Genomic DNA, 18,863 nt, shown 5'->3' with positions numbered 1-18,863 from the left:
TCGAATTCTTTCTTCGCTATCTGCAATTTTTGGGGTCCTAGACGACGAGGTCGACAAGAGACTGGTGGGCCTTCGGTTGTCCTAATGTGATGTACAGTATTGTGTTTAATATCACGTTGGATCCCAGGTGGGCGAGTAATGGACTGAAACTCAGCGAGCAACATGCTGAAAGGTGAGTCGGTGGATACTGCAGCAGTGTTTACGCTGGCCTGTTCGATAGAGGCTACAGATGCCTTAATGTGTAGGCCGGTGGTGCCGTCGAGGAGGCATCTGTTACGGCAGTCAGGGAGTAAGTTATAGTAAGCCAGAAAATCAGAACCAATGATGGCTGTGGTAACATCAGCAATGACAAATTGCCAACGAAAGTCACGACGTAAACCAAGGTTGAGGTTCATGGAAAGGCTACCATATGTCCTGATTGTACTACCGTTTGCAGCGCTCAGCTCATACCCAGAAGCTTTGCAAGTGCTTCCCTGAAGCTTACGCGGGAAACAGCAAAGGTCAGATCCGGTGTCAATCAGAAATTTTGCTTTGGTATTCTGATCAAAAATAAATAGACGGCGGCCCGATGTAGAACAGACAGTTGCCGTCTTCACTGGCTGTTTGTTCCGTTTTCCGCCTGCCAGGAACAGGGACTAGTACATTTTACAGCTTTATCTTGGAACTTTTTGTGGTACCAACAAAGCCGGCTCTGTGGAGTAAGGGAACGGTCACGGCTTTTAGATCTCCTTTTACTGTGACTCCTGCCTCGGGGCTGGTTACGGGCCAGGGCATCGACTTTACGTGTCAATTCCTCCATCTGGGCAGCTAAAGTATTCGGCGCAGCTGTAGCATGTACGGCCAAGTGGCTATATGGTGGTGTGACAGTAGGTGAAAGTTCCAAGATCTTGTCTGCAAGCTCTGCTATATCAGCTAGAGGCATTAACTGGGCCGCTAATATAGCCTGCAAGTGCTGGGGTAGTCGACGCATGAAAAGTTGTTTTAATATACTTTCGTCATGAAGTGAGCTACCGGCTAATGACTTTAAGTGACGTAAAAATTGTGATGGTTTCCTATCACCGAGTTCTTCGTCGCCAAGAAGTTGGCGAACTCGTTGCTCTTCGGATACGGAAAGACGACGGACTAGTTCAGATTTTAGTTTTTCGTAATGTCCTGTGGTAGGAGGGTTAATGACAATGTCTTCTACCTCGGCTATGACCTTGGTGTCAAGCTGTGAAATTACATTGTCAAATTTAGTCTGGTCGGCCGTGATGCCTGCGAGCCTGAATTGAGTCTCAACCTGGGCGAACCAAACAGTTGGTCTGTCATACCAAAACGGTGGTAGCTTTGCAGAGATTTTGGCAACTTGGCCAACATTGCTAGATGTAGCATCAGTACCAGTAGACTCATGCTCCTGGAGCCGGGCTAGTAATGCTTCGTTCTGCTCTTGCAAAGGCTTCGTCAAAGCAATAAGTTGTTGGAGTTGGTTCTGCAAGTTGTTATTTTGTTCCTCCAAAGCTTTTAATTGATCCTCTGCCATAATCAAGATGGGTACACAATACAAGGGCAAGGAGAAAAAGAATTCTGAAAATACCGGACAAGGTGACAAAGAAGTAGTCAGAGGTACGATGTGTAGTTGTGAGTGTAAGTGAATGAAGATGTGAGGATGAGCAACACAAGCACAAATTTACAAATGGTTTGAAACAATCTTATAGGTTAGCTGGAAAAGAAATATTATGCAGGTAGGCCTAGCATATGATAAGAGATTCACAAACATATAAACTATAAGTTAACAAAATAATCTTGCAGATGTTACACACTGATTTTGGTTATAAATGAAAATATTAAGCATAAACCGTGGGTTCCAATGTCCATTTTAAGTCTTGAGGAATGTCCATATAATGCAACTGTATGTTACACCTGTAATGTAACAACTTAGAAACCACTAAAAGGCACGATTACGATTTATATATATATATATATATATATATATATATATATATATATATATATATAGTACAACAATTCAAGCAGTTGTAATGCATGAGAAGTAGGTTATTTTAAGTAATTTTTCTTGTTTGAACAGCAAATAAGGTAGGCCTATGTTGTGGAGTAGTCTGTATCTTAGGCCTTAATTATCAAAAAGAGAAAGAAAATTGCACAGAAGATTGCTGGATTACGTACATCAATTTAACACCAAGATTGTAACTATGGTTAGAAAACTAGGTACTGTCCACTGTAGGCCTATACATTTCTTTGTGATGTCCGTACAACTTCACAACGAATTTATGTTGTGAATAATTTGCAATATTCCGGAACAAGTAAAACGTAGGTTATATACATACAAGTTTTTAGATGATATGTTGCGTTCTTGAAGAGTAGCAGATGCGGCGTAACAAAGAGAAGTGGCGTAAAGTTGCCGCGTGCGGACTGAAGCGATGCGTATCACCGATGGCCGTTAGGATTCTGGCGACTGTTTTTGTCGTTTGTCGAATTGGTTTCATACTCGGAAGAGGTAGTAGTTCCAATGAAGTAAACAGTCTAATGCCTCTTTGAAATAAAGTGTGGTAACATACCGTGATCTGTGGTGAAGCACGTGGTCCAAGATAGGTTATGGTATGAGCGTGTTCTCCATACTCGGGGTCACCATTTATGGAGTCTTGGTTGTAGGCAGCTCCACATCGTTCATAAATAAACCAGCCCTCATGGATAATAAGATTTATTTACACCACACACAGTTTTAGTACACCTTTGCATGTGAGATAGGTTACACTGATTACACCAACAAGACACAAACAGGCGTGATGCTCATGCTCACTCCACGCAGCCGAATGACGCTAGTTTAGCAAGCTATACCCTGATGCAATGTTGCATTGTGCACAAGGGTGCGTTCTGTATGTGGGGCGAGTTCATTCTTCCTGATGCCGTCACAAACCAAAGTGTCGGGGGGACTGTGTAAATTTGGACGCTCGTGTAAGATATGTGACAAGTGATTACCCCGCAACATCGTCGGAGAACATCGGAGATCGTCCCGAACATCGAAAGTTCGAGACTCAAACCCTTATCAAACCAACCTGGGTGTTCCGGCCTTATCTAACGTAATATTGGCAACTTCTAGAACATGTTCCAGTCCCGTTCAGCCTGGTGAACTGGGAGCACGGGTCATCAAAAGGCGATGTTGAAGACAGCGACTATCAACAGTAAGGTGATATGCACTTCGAAATGCATTTTCTGAATAAAAAAACTATTATTCAATCTATTTAAAAAATTTCTTGTAGATAGGACCCTACCTCCTGTACCAAGCCCTAGCTAGAAACCACCCAGAATTGCCCTGAGACCTACTTCTTGCTAACTTAATATTAATTCATGAAGTCGGGCTATTTTACTGGTACAGAGAGGAGGGTAATATACGTGGCACCCTACACGTTGGAGCACGATAGCTAGGTCAATATTGCTATCAAATTAATAGACAATCACAACACCCTGGACGTGTGTTTTCTTTTTGCAAAGTGAGACTTATACCCTGGATGTGGCAAATAATTTATGTGTTTTATGTGTTCTTGTCATATGGTTGATTTTCTATGTGTTAATATATGCTGAACTGAGTGCTTTTGAACTTTTAAAGCGACTGATATTTCCATTTATGATTGAAAATTTTCTAATTTTCTTATTTTGAGGTATTAAGCTTGCCATAAATATGGAAAATATACTAGCAGCGATTGAAGCCCTTAGGCTTAACTTAGAGCAATATATTACACAGACTAATAATAACCTTGCTAGCATAGCTGAATGTAATGTCCAAACGTGCTATCTATGAGCAACGTCTCGCTGAAAATAACAGCAATCTTACTAGCATAGCTGAGGTTAATGTTCAAACTAACGCTAATCTTGCTAACTTAGACCAACGTTTAAACAATTTAACAGAATCAAATACCAGCCTAGATAGACGATTAGCTGAAGCAAATGCCGAAGCTAAAACTACCCTTGCCCGCTTGGATAAGCGATTCACAGAATCTAATGCTAAATTAGAACAGTGGTTACATGACGTAGTTCAATCCCAATTTACTGAAATAAATGTGAACTTAGAATCACGCTTCAATCAAGCAAGTGTTAGGATAGAAAAAAGATTTACAGAGTCCAATAAGAAAATTGATGGCCGATTCACTGAAATCCATTCTCAACTAACTCATAATGTTGAAGAAATGAAAAACACTATTAAGGATCAAGTTATAGAAGTTGTTAGGGAAGATGTGAAGAAGGTTCTTCCTTCATTCCAACAGCTTTCGCAGGACATTGAAGCTTTCAAGACACAATTTCAGGAATCACATGGTCAGCTTATTGAAGCTTTCAAGACACAATTTCAGGAATCACATGGTCAGCTTTCACAAATGCAGGCTAAAATTGTTTCTGTCCAAGATACTCTTAGGGACACGGTTAAGAATGACATTTCCAGAGTTGAAAATGAAGTTGCTTTATTAAAAGCTAAGCAGGGCGAGTTTGACAAACAGTTCACTCAACAAGCCGATAATACGACCACACAAATTAGTCATATTTGCAAAGATGTTGGTGAACTTAAAACTGAATTAAAGAATGATGTCAAACAAGTCGAAGGAATAGTCCAACTCCAGTTGGGAGATGTCAAGAATAATCTCGATCAACTAGCTACTAAAGTCGTTAATCTTGAATCTCGAGATACGTCCAGACCTATTCATAGTTCGGTAGAGGGAGTGGGAGAAATGTCATATCAGGCGACTATTGTTAAAGTCCAAGAGGAAAAACCTCCTAAATTCTCCAGTAAAGAAGATTACACGGCTAAAGAGTTTCTGATTAATGTAAGAGGAATATTTTCAAGAGCACAAAATTAGCGAAGATAGAAAACTAAGAACAGTCGCCCGATTATTAGAAGGCAAGGCTCTTTCCTGGTACACTATCTTCAAATTTAATTTTAAGACATACTCTGACTTCAAGAAGGCTTTAATTCAATGTTTTTGGAATGCAGAAACTCAGCACCTTATAAAACTTCAACTGTATTCGAGAAGGTATAACACCTCCATCAACACCTCTCGATATGCAGATTTTTAATTATCTCTTTTGAAGAAGATGCAGTATTTAGACCCTCCTTTGCCTGAGAAGGAACTCATACAGGTCATTAGGTTACAGTATCCTTCTCACGTTTAAGAGATCTTAGTAGCAGCGAACATTCAGAACTTGGATCAATTACATGCTGTATTACGACGTCTTGATACTGCTTGTATGCATGGTACTTTGAAACCGAGCAAGAGTAAGGACGTAGCCGCCCATCCAGTTGAGGTTAACACTTCTGAACCATCGCGACAAAGTCCTGAACGTGCAGATAGAAGGGAAGAGAGAGATACTCAGTCTTCACCTACATGGTATAGAGGGTATAGGAAACACCCATACTCTGGCCAGGCGCCATACCAAACTAAACCTACCTGGATAAAACAAGACAAAAGACCAGAAGAGAATAGAGACTCAAACAATGCTGACTTCCACAAATGGTGGAAGGAAACGCAGGACTACCTCCATCAGAAGAAACAGGAGGGTCATCAACCTGGAGCGACTTCTCTTGAATACCAAGAATACCATAAGAGAAACAACACCATTTGTCAAAATCCAGAGTCCACAGGTGCTGTTGCCAAAAAAAACTTAAATTTTTCAGAAATAAGATTGCCTGAAAATGAGGAGGTCGGGTCATTCCATGTGGACATAGTTAATTATTGGCACATTGATGAAGACGAGTCACCCATTCGTCAATGTGTCAAATGGAGTTTACCGATAATCAATATTACCATTGGGGAATTTTTAGTCTCATCACTAGTGGACTCGGCAGCGCAAGTTTCCCTAATATCTGACAAGTTGATAACATTAATCAAGGATAGATATAACATTCTCATTTTGCCGGTAAGAAGCAAGTCTTCCTTGAGTTTGCTATCAATGAAGAAGTGTGTGAGCATATTTTTCTGATAGTCTCGCCTATGAAGTTTAACCTTATCTTGGGTTCAGACTTTCTATCTAAACTTAAGGCTACCATTGACTACTGTGCCAACACTATTCGTCTATGTAGGATTGAATCTGTAGAGTTACAGTTGGTAGACATTGAAGATCATAGACTTCAAGGGATTGATTTACCCCGTACACAAGTCGATGGTGTGATTGGCAATGCCGCCCCAGTCGACCAGGTACAGAAAGAGGAGGGTGATCCCAAAGAAGAGGGACCTGTATCAAAAGAAGAGGGTGATCCTGATGAAGATGGACCCATCGATGAAATTTTGAATGACAATGGGCCTGATTTTCTCACCAACATCTCCAGTGTAACTGGAGCCCCAGATTACCACCCTGACATAGCAGCGGCAGAAGAAGAGAGTTATCAGACATATCCGGACATCTTTGATGAGAAGCCTGGAGAGATTAAGAATTTTAGACACCACTTCAACGTCAAGGATACTTTGCCCTATAAACGTAAGCCATACCTGGTGCCTGAGAAGTATAAGGATGAAACCAGGACACTGATTCGTCAAATGGAGGCTGACGGAATTATCTCCAAGTGCGTTACACCCTATATTAATCCGCTCACCATTGTGAGGAAACCCAATGGTAACCTGCGATTATGCTTGGACGCTCATGCCTTGAATGACCAACTGGTACTTGAGTACGACCACCCTCCTCCACTTAAAGATGCCATTAAGCAATTTTATGGAAAAAAAATATTTTTCAGGCATGGACATAACATCATCTTCCTTTCATATTGTTTTGGATGAGCACAGCCAGCTCTTTACTGGGTTTATCTTTGATAATATCACATATGTCTTCAACCGTTTGCCCTTTGGCATCAAGAACTCGCGAGCCGTCTTGATAAGAGTGTTGGAAAGCCAATTATCTGAAGAAGTAAAAGCCATCGCCACTATTTATGTAGACGATATATTGGTAGCATCCTATACCTGGTAGCAACACTTAGAAGATGTACATACAGTGCTCAAAGAATTGAGAGAAAAGAACTTCAAAATGAATTTGAAGAACCACCAGTTTTTCAAGACGGAAGTTCTTTTCCTTGGTCATGTCATCAACGGTGAGGGCATCCACCCAAATCCTGCTAAAATTCAATGCATTGTGGATTTTCCTAGGCCTTGTTCAGCATGTTCAGCAATTCCTTGGACTTTCCAATTTTTTCGCAACATTGTCCTCAGTACATGGAGACTGTAGTGCTTCTCCAGGAATTACTGAAGAAAAATAACTGCTGGAAATGGACTCCTGAATGTGAGCAATCCTTTATTACCACTAAAAGGAGCTCAGAAATAATGTGCAGCTCTGCTATCCTAATTATGAATGGCCTTTCCATATTGAATGTGATGCCAGTAGGATAGGAATTGGAGCAGTTCTCTACCAGGTCAATCCCAGTGAGCCTGATGTCAAGCTGTTCATTTCGTTCGTCTGAAGCTAAGGGCGCATGAGAAAGTGTACACTGTCACAGAGCTAGAAGCCCTAGCTATTGTATATTCGCTTCTATATTGGAAGAAAGTTGTCTTTGGGTTCCCGATCACTATCTATACGGACCACAAGGCACTAACTTTCATTCTATCTTCCGACCTCACAAATGAACGGGTCACTAGGTGGGCGCTGTTCATACAGCAATTTAATGTCTCCATTGTGCATCGGCCTGGAAAGAAAAACGTACTAGCCGACGCCCTCAGTCGGAATCCCGCAGATGCTGCCATAGCCTGCCCGATTTCAGTCACTGATAGTGACGATGAGGAGTTTTTGAGAAGACTTTGGTATCTATCCCAAGCCCAGCAGAGAGACCACAGGCTAAGAGAAATTATTCGTTTCTGTAAAGGATCGATCCCACAACACGATCCACACTACGCCCGAATTAGGCAGGCAGCCCAATCTTTCTCATGGGACAACAAGCTACTCTATAAGTATGTTGATGCAATTAGGACCATTAAACGGATTTATGCCCCGACTAAATTTCGAGAAGCCGTCATCTGGCTTTGCCACTTCATCACAGGACACGCTGGAGTGGATAAAGTGGCCAGTGTAATAAAAGAAAAATTCATCTGGGAGTACCTCCCGAATGATATTAGAAGGACTATAAGAACATGTGACTTATGCCAGCGGATTAAACCGAATAATTATCTTATGAGGGAATATCCAAGACCTGTCATCGCAGAGAAGCCACGGGAAGTGATGGCGCTCGACCTGTATGGTCCACTTCCGAAGGCGACTAGAGGTAACAAACACGTCTTGGTCATCGTTGATGTCTTCTCGAAATTCACCATGTTGTTGTCTATCCAGAAGGCGAACACCAGGAATATTTTAAGGAGACTCCACAGAAATTTTTTTCCTGAGTTGGGAAAACTTGAATTACTGCTAACAGATCACGGAAGTCAGTTCACCTCCACAGAATTCCAGTCGGCTTTAGAAGAGCTAGAAATTCATCATATAATGAATTCCATTTGTCATCCAGAAGCCAACCCTGATGAGCGATTGATGAGGGAAATCGCCAGATTCTGTCGTGTGTACCACCAGGAAGAACACTGGAAATGGATTGATATGCTTCCAGTTATGCAGAAGAGAGTCAACTCCACTATCAACGAATCTACTGGAGATATTCCAATGTTGGAGCATCATGAGCATACTCCTGATCGTCCGTGGGATGCTATTCTCCCTACTTTGCCAGATGCAGCAATAGGGATGTATAGAACTAGCACTGATAGAGCGCATTGCTGTTTTACTGGGTAAGCGCAATGCGCTCTTCATTTGTCTCCTGTGTACTCATGCCGCTAAATATCCACGAATTTAAGTTTCTTAAATTGTTATTTTCATGACTATGTCAAGCTGTTGCAGTGTTCCTCTTTGAAAATATCAGGGAAGCTCATTTTTGTTTCACCAGTTTCCACAAAATAAAGAAATGAGAAAGAAATGGTTACATGCTATTAGAAGGAAAAATTTCGGTGAGAAGAATCTGACCGAAAGTATTAAAGGGTGTTCCCATTATTTTCAACCCAGTGACTTCACGAAAATTTTGTTGGGCAAGTGCGAATTATGAAGGGAAATAATTCCTATTTTCTACCTATAAACTGATTAGGCATTTTGATAACAACCACCGAATTTATGCGTTTGAATTTAAAAGTGAGAGAGCAAGATTAAAACCGGGCGCTGTTCCATCGCTTTTTCTGTCGACCACGAACACAACGACAACAGTGAAGAGGCCATACACCAGAAATTTGCCTGATTACCACAATAAGCGTACAATATCGGGATATGCAGAAATAACCTCCCTTGAAGTACGGGAAGAAATCGTGAATAAACCCGAAGAAGTGAATGTTAGATTTGTGACTCCCATATTCAAAGACACCAGCACTCAAAAAATTCTACAGGTAATTTGGTTGTTGAGCAAGCAATGCGTAATCGTGATGCCATACTGCTTTATACAGGGTTTGTAGACGTCCAACATCATAATTTGGTATTTGCTGTTCTGAAAGAAAACATATAATTTACAGATATTCTCTCTTGAACCCAGACTATGTTTCTTCTTGACTGTTATGAAGCTAAGGACAACAAATCTGACAAAGAACTAGGCCTTAAATTCGTAATCCATAAAACTACTGTTGGGAGAAATTTAATGTTTGGATTAATTTCATGTACTGCCAATTTAAAGAGCCTGATAGAGAAAATATCCTTGAAAACAGCCCCCTTGCTTTTAGACAGAAATGCCCCTCGACTAGAGTTATAACTGTTGCAACTGATATTGTACATAGCAAAACTTGTTCCAAGGGCAAACATTCCACTTTCATAGGGCTAACTGGCCTCAACCGTTTGGTAGGGGGATGCTGAAAAGTTTATAAATTTTGGCTGCATGTTTCTGAATACTGAATAATACCAGTCTTGGGCAAGTGCTCTAATGCGTAGCTTACAGCAGCAATAAGCTTACAACATGCCTTGGGGCATGCTCCAGCAAATCGTTCACATTCCCCTCCTAGAATATCACGAGGTAATCCTAAAATAAACTTCACATCATAGGTCTTATGTTTTGTGTACTCGGATTGCACAGCACTGCCTTTTAGAATTTCAACCTTTTATAAACAAAACAAACTTTCCACTGAAAAGCCTGTATCCAACATAAGACAATGATTTGTAGTTGGAAACAGGTGTTCCATCTATTTCCGATTTTCTAAATGCGAAATAATCCATCAGATGCAAATTTGTGATAGTGATCTTCACCTTATGGCTGATGGTCAAACTCAAGAATATTCACATGCCTTTGATGGTGGATAGAGGCTGTACCTGCAGTTTCATGTAAGCCATCAACCTTAAAAAATACATGAATCGAAGTCTATAAGCAAGGGGAGCAAGTGTGTGTTTAAATATCTATTTATGATTTAAGTCTTGTGGAGGTACATTTATATATTTATCAATGTACAATACTCAAGTAATTGTTATCTTAAGGAAAAGGAATGCTGACTCCTATTCATTATTTGGATAATAAAGCGTGTTAGAATTTTCTAATTACCGCTGTACCGGTACTAATTCTTCCTTCCTCTTGCTAGTTTCAGCGTTTATGGTCTGCAGCTCATTTTGCAGCTGTTTAAGGCTTAAACGCTGAAAATCATCCGTAATATACCAGGGGATATATCTATACAATTAATATAGTCTTGGAGTAAAATTAGAGAAGATACAATCGGCTTTAGCTCAGAAAACTCGGTCACATTCTATACATTACTCGCAGCTGACTGGGATAAACATAAGACGATCGCCTTGCGCTTACCCAGTAGTACACGAACGCTATCTGGCGTGAACTTTCTCTGCCTACATCCCTATTGATCAAGAAGCGAGAATCGCTAAAGCCGTAGGGAAATTGAGGCATGCTGCCGACATCAGACAACGAAGGAATAGGAACCGTAAGTTTAGACAACCCTTGCAAGTGGGAGACAAGGTGAAAATTCGGAAACCTGCAATGTCTCGTCTGGAATTAAGGGTCTATGCAAAATTTTGTCCTTTGTATTTTGGTCCTTATGGATTGCTGAGTCTTTGGACAATGCTGCCTATAAGATCACCAGACTAGATAGCAGACTTGAAGGCATCTACAATGCCTCAAATATCAAAAAATACTTTGAGTAAGATGAAATTAAAAGAAAATCCTCACAGGTTTTTTTTCCCTGAGAGGGAGGGATATGTACCGGTCACGACCTGTACATGCCGTATTTTTTTACTACTAATTGTACTTCATCATCACACAATACGTTCAGAGCGAACTTAGTTTGTTTACGTTCGGAGGAGCGAGCAGGTGATCCGCAGACAGCTGTGTGTGTGACGTAGCTGTAGGGACAAGACAGACTACCCGCCTGACACCACATGTAGCCTGCATGGCCTGGTATGTTCTGGATATGAACGTCACGCTTTCGCGAACATTCGATTGAAAAAATGTTGAAACTTCTGTAATAATTACAGCAGCGACTTGAGCGATACATCATTTTGAAGAGGATAAGATAAACGTCTCCAATTATACATCTCAAGAAAATCCGTCGAGGGATTCACGAGATAATCCGCTTCAAGGGGATCATGTTATTTGATGACGTAGGAGCCCCAAACTGAATATAAGCTGAGCTCACTAGACCCGATCACACAGTCATAGCTGGGTGTCCAGCCTGACTCTCCACGCTGCAGTGTTCGTCAAAGTGCTGACAGAGGCTATCTTTGAATATTCAAAGTCTTCATGTGGGACTTAAACTCTGACAGTCGTGTTGAAATTATAAATTGTGCACGTGTGAACTCTGATGTATAACAAAGTCTTTATAATGAACATTGAGTCTATCAGTTAAGTTGAACTTGTAATTTTTGCGTGTGATGAAGATCAAATTATTCAAAATCTTTATATAGTAGACTCAGATTATATCCGTCAAGTTGAACTTATGAATTTTGCGTGTGTTGGAACTCTGATTATGACAAGTCATGTATTGGACTTAGGTGACAACAGTTGAGTTGACCTTATATTCTGTGCGCTCGTAGAAACTTCTCGATATAACTTAATTTCTTCTTATAGAACTGAGTTTATTACCACGTTACCTGTGTGAAACTTAGGAACTGTGATATTTCTTTTGAAATCTCAGTCAGCAGAACTTAATCTCTGAACACATATCATTAATTTCAGTGTGACACTACTGTGTTATACTATTCACTGTGACATAAAATCTCAGTCAGCATAATCTCCTTAATAGACAAGAGTGTTTATGAAAGTGTTCTAACTTTCTCATGAATGTTAATGCAAGTGATTACCATGATAAAATATAATCGTGTGCTACGACACGAGTGTTTCACCCCGAATTCAAACTGTGTTTTTTTTTCAATTCAAATTGTGTATTATTTCTTCTTAACAGTGTGTAAATTATTTGTGTGTATCTGACAGCAGTGTCTTTGATAAACTCTTGAACAGTCACCTATTTTATTTAATGTTAAGTGCACCTAACAACAAACTGTGCTTATCATTTCAATCTTATTTCTTCGTCAAAGTGTTTAGTATTATTTCATGACTGACAGCAGTGTCTTTGATAAACTCTAGAGCAGTCATACATTTCTTTTGATGTCAAGTGCTACTCTATTTAGTGGAAAATCACCACGAACTGTGCCAAGTGCGTGAACAATTTTCAGTTTCGTTATTTCTATTCATGAACTGTGCTTTATTTTCTTCCAATCTCGATGCTACCCGCATCATCATCATCTTTAGTGAACTTATAAATTCTATCTACAAGATTAAGTGTGAATTCGACTGCATATCCCAACCATATTAAATGAAACAGTGCTGTTAAACCAAAGTGTCGGGGGACCGTGTAAATTTGGACGCTCGTGTAAGTTATGTGACGAGTGATTACCCCGCAACATCGTCGAAGAACATCGGAGATCGTCCGGAACATCGAAATTTCGAGACTCAAACCCTTATCAAACCAACCTGGGTGTTCCGGCCTTATCTCAACGTAATATTGGCAACTTCCAGAACATGTTCCAGTCCCGTTCAGCCTGGTGAACTGGGAGGACGGGTCATCAAAAGGCGATGTTGAAGACAGCGACTATCAACACTAAGGTGATGTGCACTTTGAAATGCATTTTCTGAATAAAAAACTATTATTCAGTCTATTTAAAATTTTTCTTGTAGATAGGACCCTACCTCCTGTACCAAGCCCTAGCTAGAAACCACCCAGAATTGCCCTGAGACCTACTTCGTGCTAACTTTAATATTAATTCATAAAGTCGGGCTATTTTACTGGTAGAGTATATATATATATATATATATATATATTTTGCTAGAGGTTTTATGTCACACTGACACAGATAGGTCTTAAGGCGATGATGGGATAGGGCTAGGAGTTGGAAGGAAGCGGTCGTGGCCTTAATTAACTTACAGCCCTAGCATTTGCCTGGTGTGAAAATGGGAAATCACGGAAAACCATCTTCAGGGTTGCCGACAGTGGGATTCGAACCCACTATCTCACGGATGCAATGTATGTATTTTGGTAGGATGTTTTACCACTCAGGGTGTTAAAAATATTGTACAGTTAGGTTAGTTTCCGTCTCCCCTTTTGCGCATTAAATCACATCTTTTCTTAAGTTTAGGGACCCCCACTGCAATGTCAAGTGTGCAGGAAAGGGGAATGTGCTCATCTACAGTTCAAAGTGTTAAGGAAATAGTAAAGCCAGGAGCATGGTGCGAGCATGCCAGCCCAAGGTGTAAAATTAATGAAACTTCCAGATTTGATTTTATATGTTAAGTATGTGTGTCAGCGTACATTGTATATTTGTAATATATTTTTTGTTCTCAAGTTTATGGAGCTGAATGAAAAATTCTGAGTCATGTAAAAATTTGGATCACTTGATACCTTTTGCTATTTTTTATATTTTTCTTGTTTATTTTAATAAACAGATTTTCCTCCAAAACTGACGGCATGCTTCGCCTTGGTTTATTTGTAGCTTTTAGTTGACCTCTCCGTGTCCATATTAGTTATATGTTCCCCATCAAATCCAGGGTGTATGCATTTTTAGGGCATTTTTTATCACAGTTTGAACTGAGAACCCCTGGGAGTGGCTGACTAGTCTGGGGCAAATTACCTCGATGGTAGAAATGGGGACAGTATCATCATCATCATCATCATCATCAAGGATGAGAAATACATTGTCATTGCTCTTTTTACGCTTATAGGTATAGTACAAAAGCCTGTGCTTTGAAGCTATTTTTCTAAAGTTCTATTTAGTCAATGCCATTTTTTGGTCTGTTATTTCAGTGGATAGTTTTGAAGCAATTGGTAATTTTATGCATTTCAACAATGATGTTAGATTTGATGCATATCAGAGACTTTCTAAATTTTTCAAAATTTATTCAGTTATGTCCTACCTGAATGATAGGTTCCAGACTTGGTCCTTACCAGAACAGAACAACATTGCAGTTGACAAGTTACTAATTCTATGGTGGGGTAGGTTGTCTTTTAGGCAATATATTCTCCTGAAGTCTGCAAAATTTGGAATAAAATCATACGAATTATGTGAGCCCATGTTCATTTATATTACACAATCTGCTTTATGTCACATGGATACAGATAGATCTTATGGTGACGATGGGATAGGAAAGAACTACGAGTGGGAGGAAGCGGCTGTAACCTTAATTAAGGTACTGTCCCAGCATTTGTCTGGTATGAAAATGGGAAACCATGCTCTTCACGGCTGCCGACAGTAGGGTTCAAACCCGCTAACTCCCGAGTGCCAGCTCACAGCTGCGCACCCCTAACCACCTCATTTATATTATACACAGGGAAATACACTGTATTTGAAACAATACATTCATCGGAGGACACAACAAAAACCTCAGCTATTTCTTTATCTCTTGTGAAGCCACTTGTCAACAACGTACGAGGGTTGGAAGTTACCTCAGAGCAAATCGACTCGCCCTTCCCACATCACCTGCGTGCTCACAAGCGAGAGTAACACAGTCACGTGTGAGCTAGCAGTCTTATATAACGTTGTCACTATGTTTTTCAAACAGGAACAACGGAGTTGGATCAAGGTTGAATGTGCCAGAGGTCATACAGCACGACAGTGTCATCAAGGTCTTCAAGAGGCTTGCGGGGAATCCGCATTGCCTTACAGAACAGTGGCACATTGGGTAAAGGCCTCAACGATGGTCGGCAAACTATGGCGGACATTCATCGGGCAGGTCGTCCTACGAGTGAAGAAGTGCATGCTCTTGCCGCGTGAGCTTCAGAACTGTTGCAGAGATTCAGCAGGCAGTAAACCGCTCTATTCGCACAATCAACAGAACAGGCTGTGGCGGACATTCATCGGGCAGGTCGTCCTACGAGTGAAGAAGAAGTGCATGCTCTTGCCGCATGAACTTCAGAACTGTTGCAGAGATTCGACAGGCAGTAAACTGCTCTATTCGCACCATCAACAGAACAGGCTCTGCTAAAGGTATACTACGACATCCACATTGCTGGCAATGGGTTATACACAACACTGGTGGCTACATTGAAGGACAGTAAAGGTTGCTAACATGTAACTCTTTTGTATCTGTTGTAAATAAATAGTTGCCACTATTTAAGTTCCAACCTTTGTATATACATTGTGGATGATTTTTATAATGCATCTGCTTTGGTTTACATGTTAAAATAATTTAAATTTACTCTGTAGGAATTTTGTGCCTCAACAGGAAGGATGACCAAAAGATGTGATCAACAGGAAACTAAAAAGAGGAAGAACTTATAGCTTTGCATTCCAACTTGGTTTCCATCCTCAAGTGGTGGCCAAAACTTTCACAAAGAAAGCAAAGCAGGATCAGGAGAAAAGAAAAGCCTCCCTGTATTTCTGTTGCCAGCTATAATGATCACATGGATGGAGTTGATCTGAAAGATCAGCTCCTTCACTGCTACCTTTTAGAGAGAAGAAATATGACCAAGTGGTACTTTAGGTCATTCAGGAGGTTTTTCTCTTTTTTCTTTTAATGATATTTGTTCATGGCATTGACCTTTGCAGATCTTTTGCCACTACTTTCACCATATGATAGGAACCTGCGTGTAAGTGTAATTGCGGAAGTGTAGAGTGTTGAATGTGAGGAAAGGAACGTTAAGGACGATACAAACACCCAGTCCCCAGGACAGGGATATTAATCATTTACAATTAAAAACCCCTGACCCGGCCAGGAATCAAACCTGGGGCCGCCAGGTGACAGGCGGACGCGTTGCCCCCTATACCGCGAGGCCAGACAATCAGGAGGTTAATAAATGTTTTAATTCTGAATGCAGTGATCATTTGCCAGAGAAATTCACCAGAATTTGGAATGGATAATTTGAAAGAAAGGTGCTTTGATGTCATTCTTCCACCTTGACGTTGTTCTTCTGACAGAAATGTATGCCTCACTGAAAGGCATTTCCCTGAGATAATTTCACCTATTCCCGGAAAGAGTATGCCGACCAAATGATGTGTTGTGTGCTATGAGCAGAAAATTTGGAGTGAGACAGTGCTCCAAGTCTTCAGAAGAAAATCTTGTTTATTCATGAGGAAGACTTCTCTAATAATGACGTTTTAAATTTAAGAATACTTTACAGTTGGTCTGTTGTAAATGGTATTGTCGTTCATCACCAGATGGCTCATTTTGCTTTAAACCCATCCCATAGGCTTATATATATATACTCCACTGATCATAATTACTTTTCAAAAACTTTCTCTCGCCATAAGACTTACTGTGTCGGTGCGACGTAAAACAAATAGCAAAAAAAAAAAAAAAAAAAAAAAAAAAAACCTTTCTCAAGCGCCTCTAATCAACCATATGGTACTCTGTAATAGTCCTATGTTTACAACCTTGTTTTCTGTCACATTTACTTTTAACTATGGCTAAACAAATTTGTGATCATTTATATCATCTGTCACTTCAGTTTCTCTATAATCAAATAATTCCACATCATCATCACGCCTTCCAGGTCTGTACACCCAAAGACGTCAAGTTGCCTATTATTTTTAAAGAAGAAACTTAACTAGGATTTCATGTATTTCATTGTTAACCTTTTAATAAATTCCTCAATCACAATATGAATACTCCCCCTCCTATTGAGCAAAGTTCTCTGCAAAACATAAAGAATTTCACCTTGTTTCTGGACACTGGAAAAACGCATGAGCTAATTATCATAACTTTCTTATGTTTCAGTATGATGCCTCGTGAAATGCTACTAGAATCCAGTATTGACCGCATACTTGGACTTGGTTCTGCACTAACTCGGAATAAGGTTTTGCAAATGGAAGTTAAAAATTTGTACCAGCTGCCTGTTGATATTGTATCAGGCGGTGATGCAGCTATGGGAGCTGCACTATCTGTAGTATAAAATGTACATTACATTTCTTTTGAAAGCCCAATTCTCATTATCTCTGTGTAAGTTAATATGATTGAGACAGATGATTGTACGTGTACAAACTTCTTGATCTTTTACGGCTATGTGTACAATATCATCCACCACATCCGAGTAAAATCATGTGCCTTCCATACGTACTGCTAGGTAATCTTTGTACCTACTGAAGTAGCAATAAGAAACTATAGCAATAAGTAACATGTGATCATTAAGAGTAATGTGATAAGGTTAAGGCATCAATAACAAAAATTTTAATTTTAAAATGAAAATTGTACAACAGTCAATTTTTCACAGTTACTGAAAAATTCAAGTATGTACACATAACTTGCATTTTACTTCTCTGTCGAACATCTTTTACAAATCAATGTATTGCTTGCACTTGCAGTTTATAAGTTTTATACAGTTAGGTTATTGTCTCTATATACATAGTTTTCTCCAGTTGCAGTTTTATCTATATATATAAAATAACTTGTCCTGACTGACTGACTGACTGACTGACTGACTGACTGACTGACTGACTGACTGACTGACTGACTGACTGACTGACTGACTGATTCATCATCACCGAGCCAAAACTACTGGACATAAAGAAATGAAATTTAGGGGATAAATTCATATTAACATGTAGGTGCTCGCTAAGGAAGGATTTTTGGATATTCCATCGCTAAGGGGGTGAAAAGGGGGGTGAATTTTTAAAATGAGGATATCTCAAAAACTTAAAAGTTTACAGGCGTAAAAATTGGTATTTGGAATCTCCTTTAAAAATAAAGAAACATGTATTTTTTTTGTTTTCAGAAAATCCCATTAAGGGGGGAAATGTGTTAAACACCTTTTATGAGGAGATTTATATCTCAAAAACTGAAGATGTTACAGACATGAAAATTGTAATTTGTAATCTCTTTTGAAAATAAAGAAACACGCATTTTTGGGTTTTTGGATAATCCGATGAATAGGGGGTGAACAGGAGTGACAAACGGGGTGAATTTTTAAAAAGACTATATAAGCAAATTATCTTAGACAAGTAATATATTACAGATTTGAAAACTGGTATTTGGAATTTCCTGTAAAAGTAAAAAACATAAATATTTTTTTGGAAAATCCACTTAAGGAGAACTGAAAAAGGGGGTGAATTTTTAAAATTAGCGTATCTACAGTATATCTCAAAAACTTAACATGTTGCAGACGTAAAAATTGGTATTTGGAATCTCCTTTAAAAATATATTCTTTGGTTTTAAAAAAAAAAACCCTTATAGGGGGAGGGGGGGAAAGAATTGAAAAATTAGTTGAATTATTTGTATGAGAATGTATATGTATCTACATACCCAAAAAAATCTAATGATGTTAATAACGTGAAAACTGGTATTTGGAATCTGCTTTAAAATAAGGAAACACGCATTTGCGTGGGTGGGGATCAACTTGGTAGAGGGGGGACGAAAACGAAGATGAATTCCTTTTATGAGGATACATATATCTCAAAAACAGAAG

The 18,863-nt window shown here is 39.6% G+C and overlaps 1 protein-coding gene across 1 annotated transcript in view; it reads left to right on the top strand.

The window, feature by feature from the left end:
• Positions 1-17,807, top strand: part of LOC136863295 (sedoheptulokinase) — a 165,775-nt gene extending 147,968 nt beyond the window's left edge. The window contains exon 8 of the mRNA XM_067139680.2: positions 17,180-17,807. Within this exon, the coding sequence (XP_066995781.2) occupies positions 17,180-17,354 (175 nt within the window). The 3' untranslated portion in view covers positions 17,355-17,807. The remainder of the gene's footprint in view (positions 1-17,179) is intronic.
• The last annotated feature ends 1,056 nt before the right edge of the window (positions 17,808-18,863 follow it).

Source organism: Anabrus simplex, chromosome 2, assembly GCF_040414725.1.
Source record: "Anabrus simplex isolate iqAnaSimp1 chromosome 2, ASM4041472v1, whole genome shotgun sequence".
NCBI classification, from domain to species: Eukaryota; Metazoa; Arthropoda; class Insecta; order Orthoptera; family Tettigoniidae; genus Anabrus; species Anabrus simplex.
The sequence above is the reverse complement of the archived record's forward strand: the minus strand, read 5'-3'. Positions and strand labels throughout refer to the sequence as shown.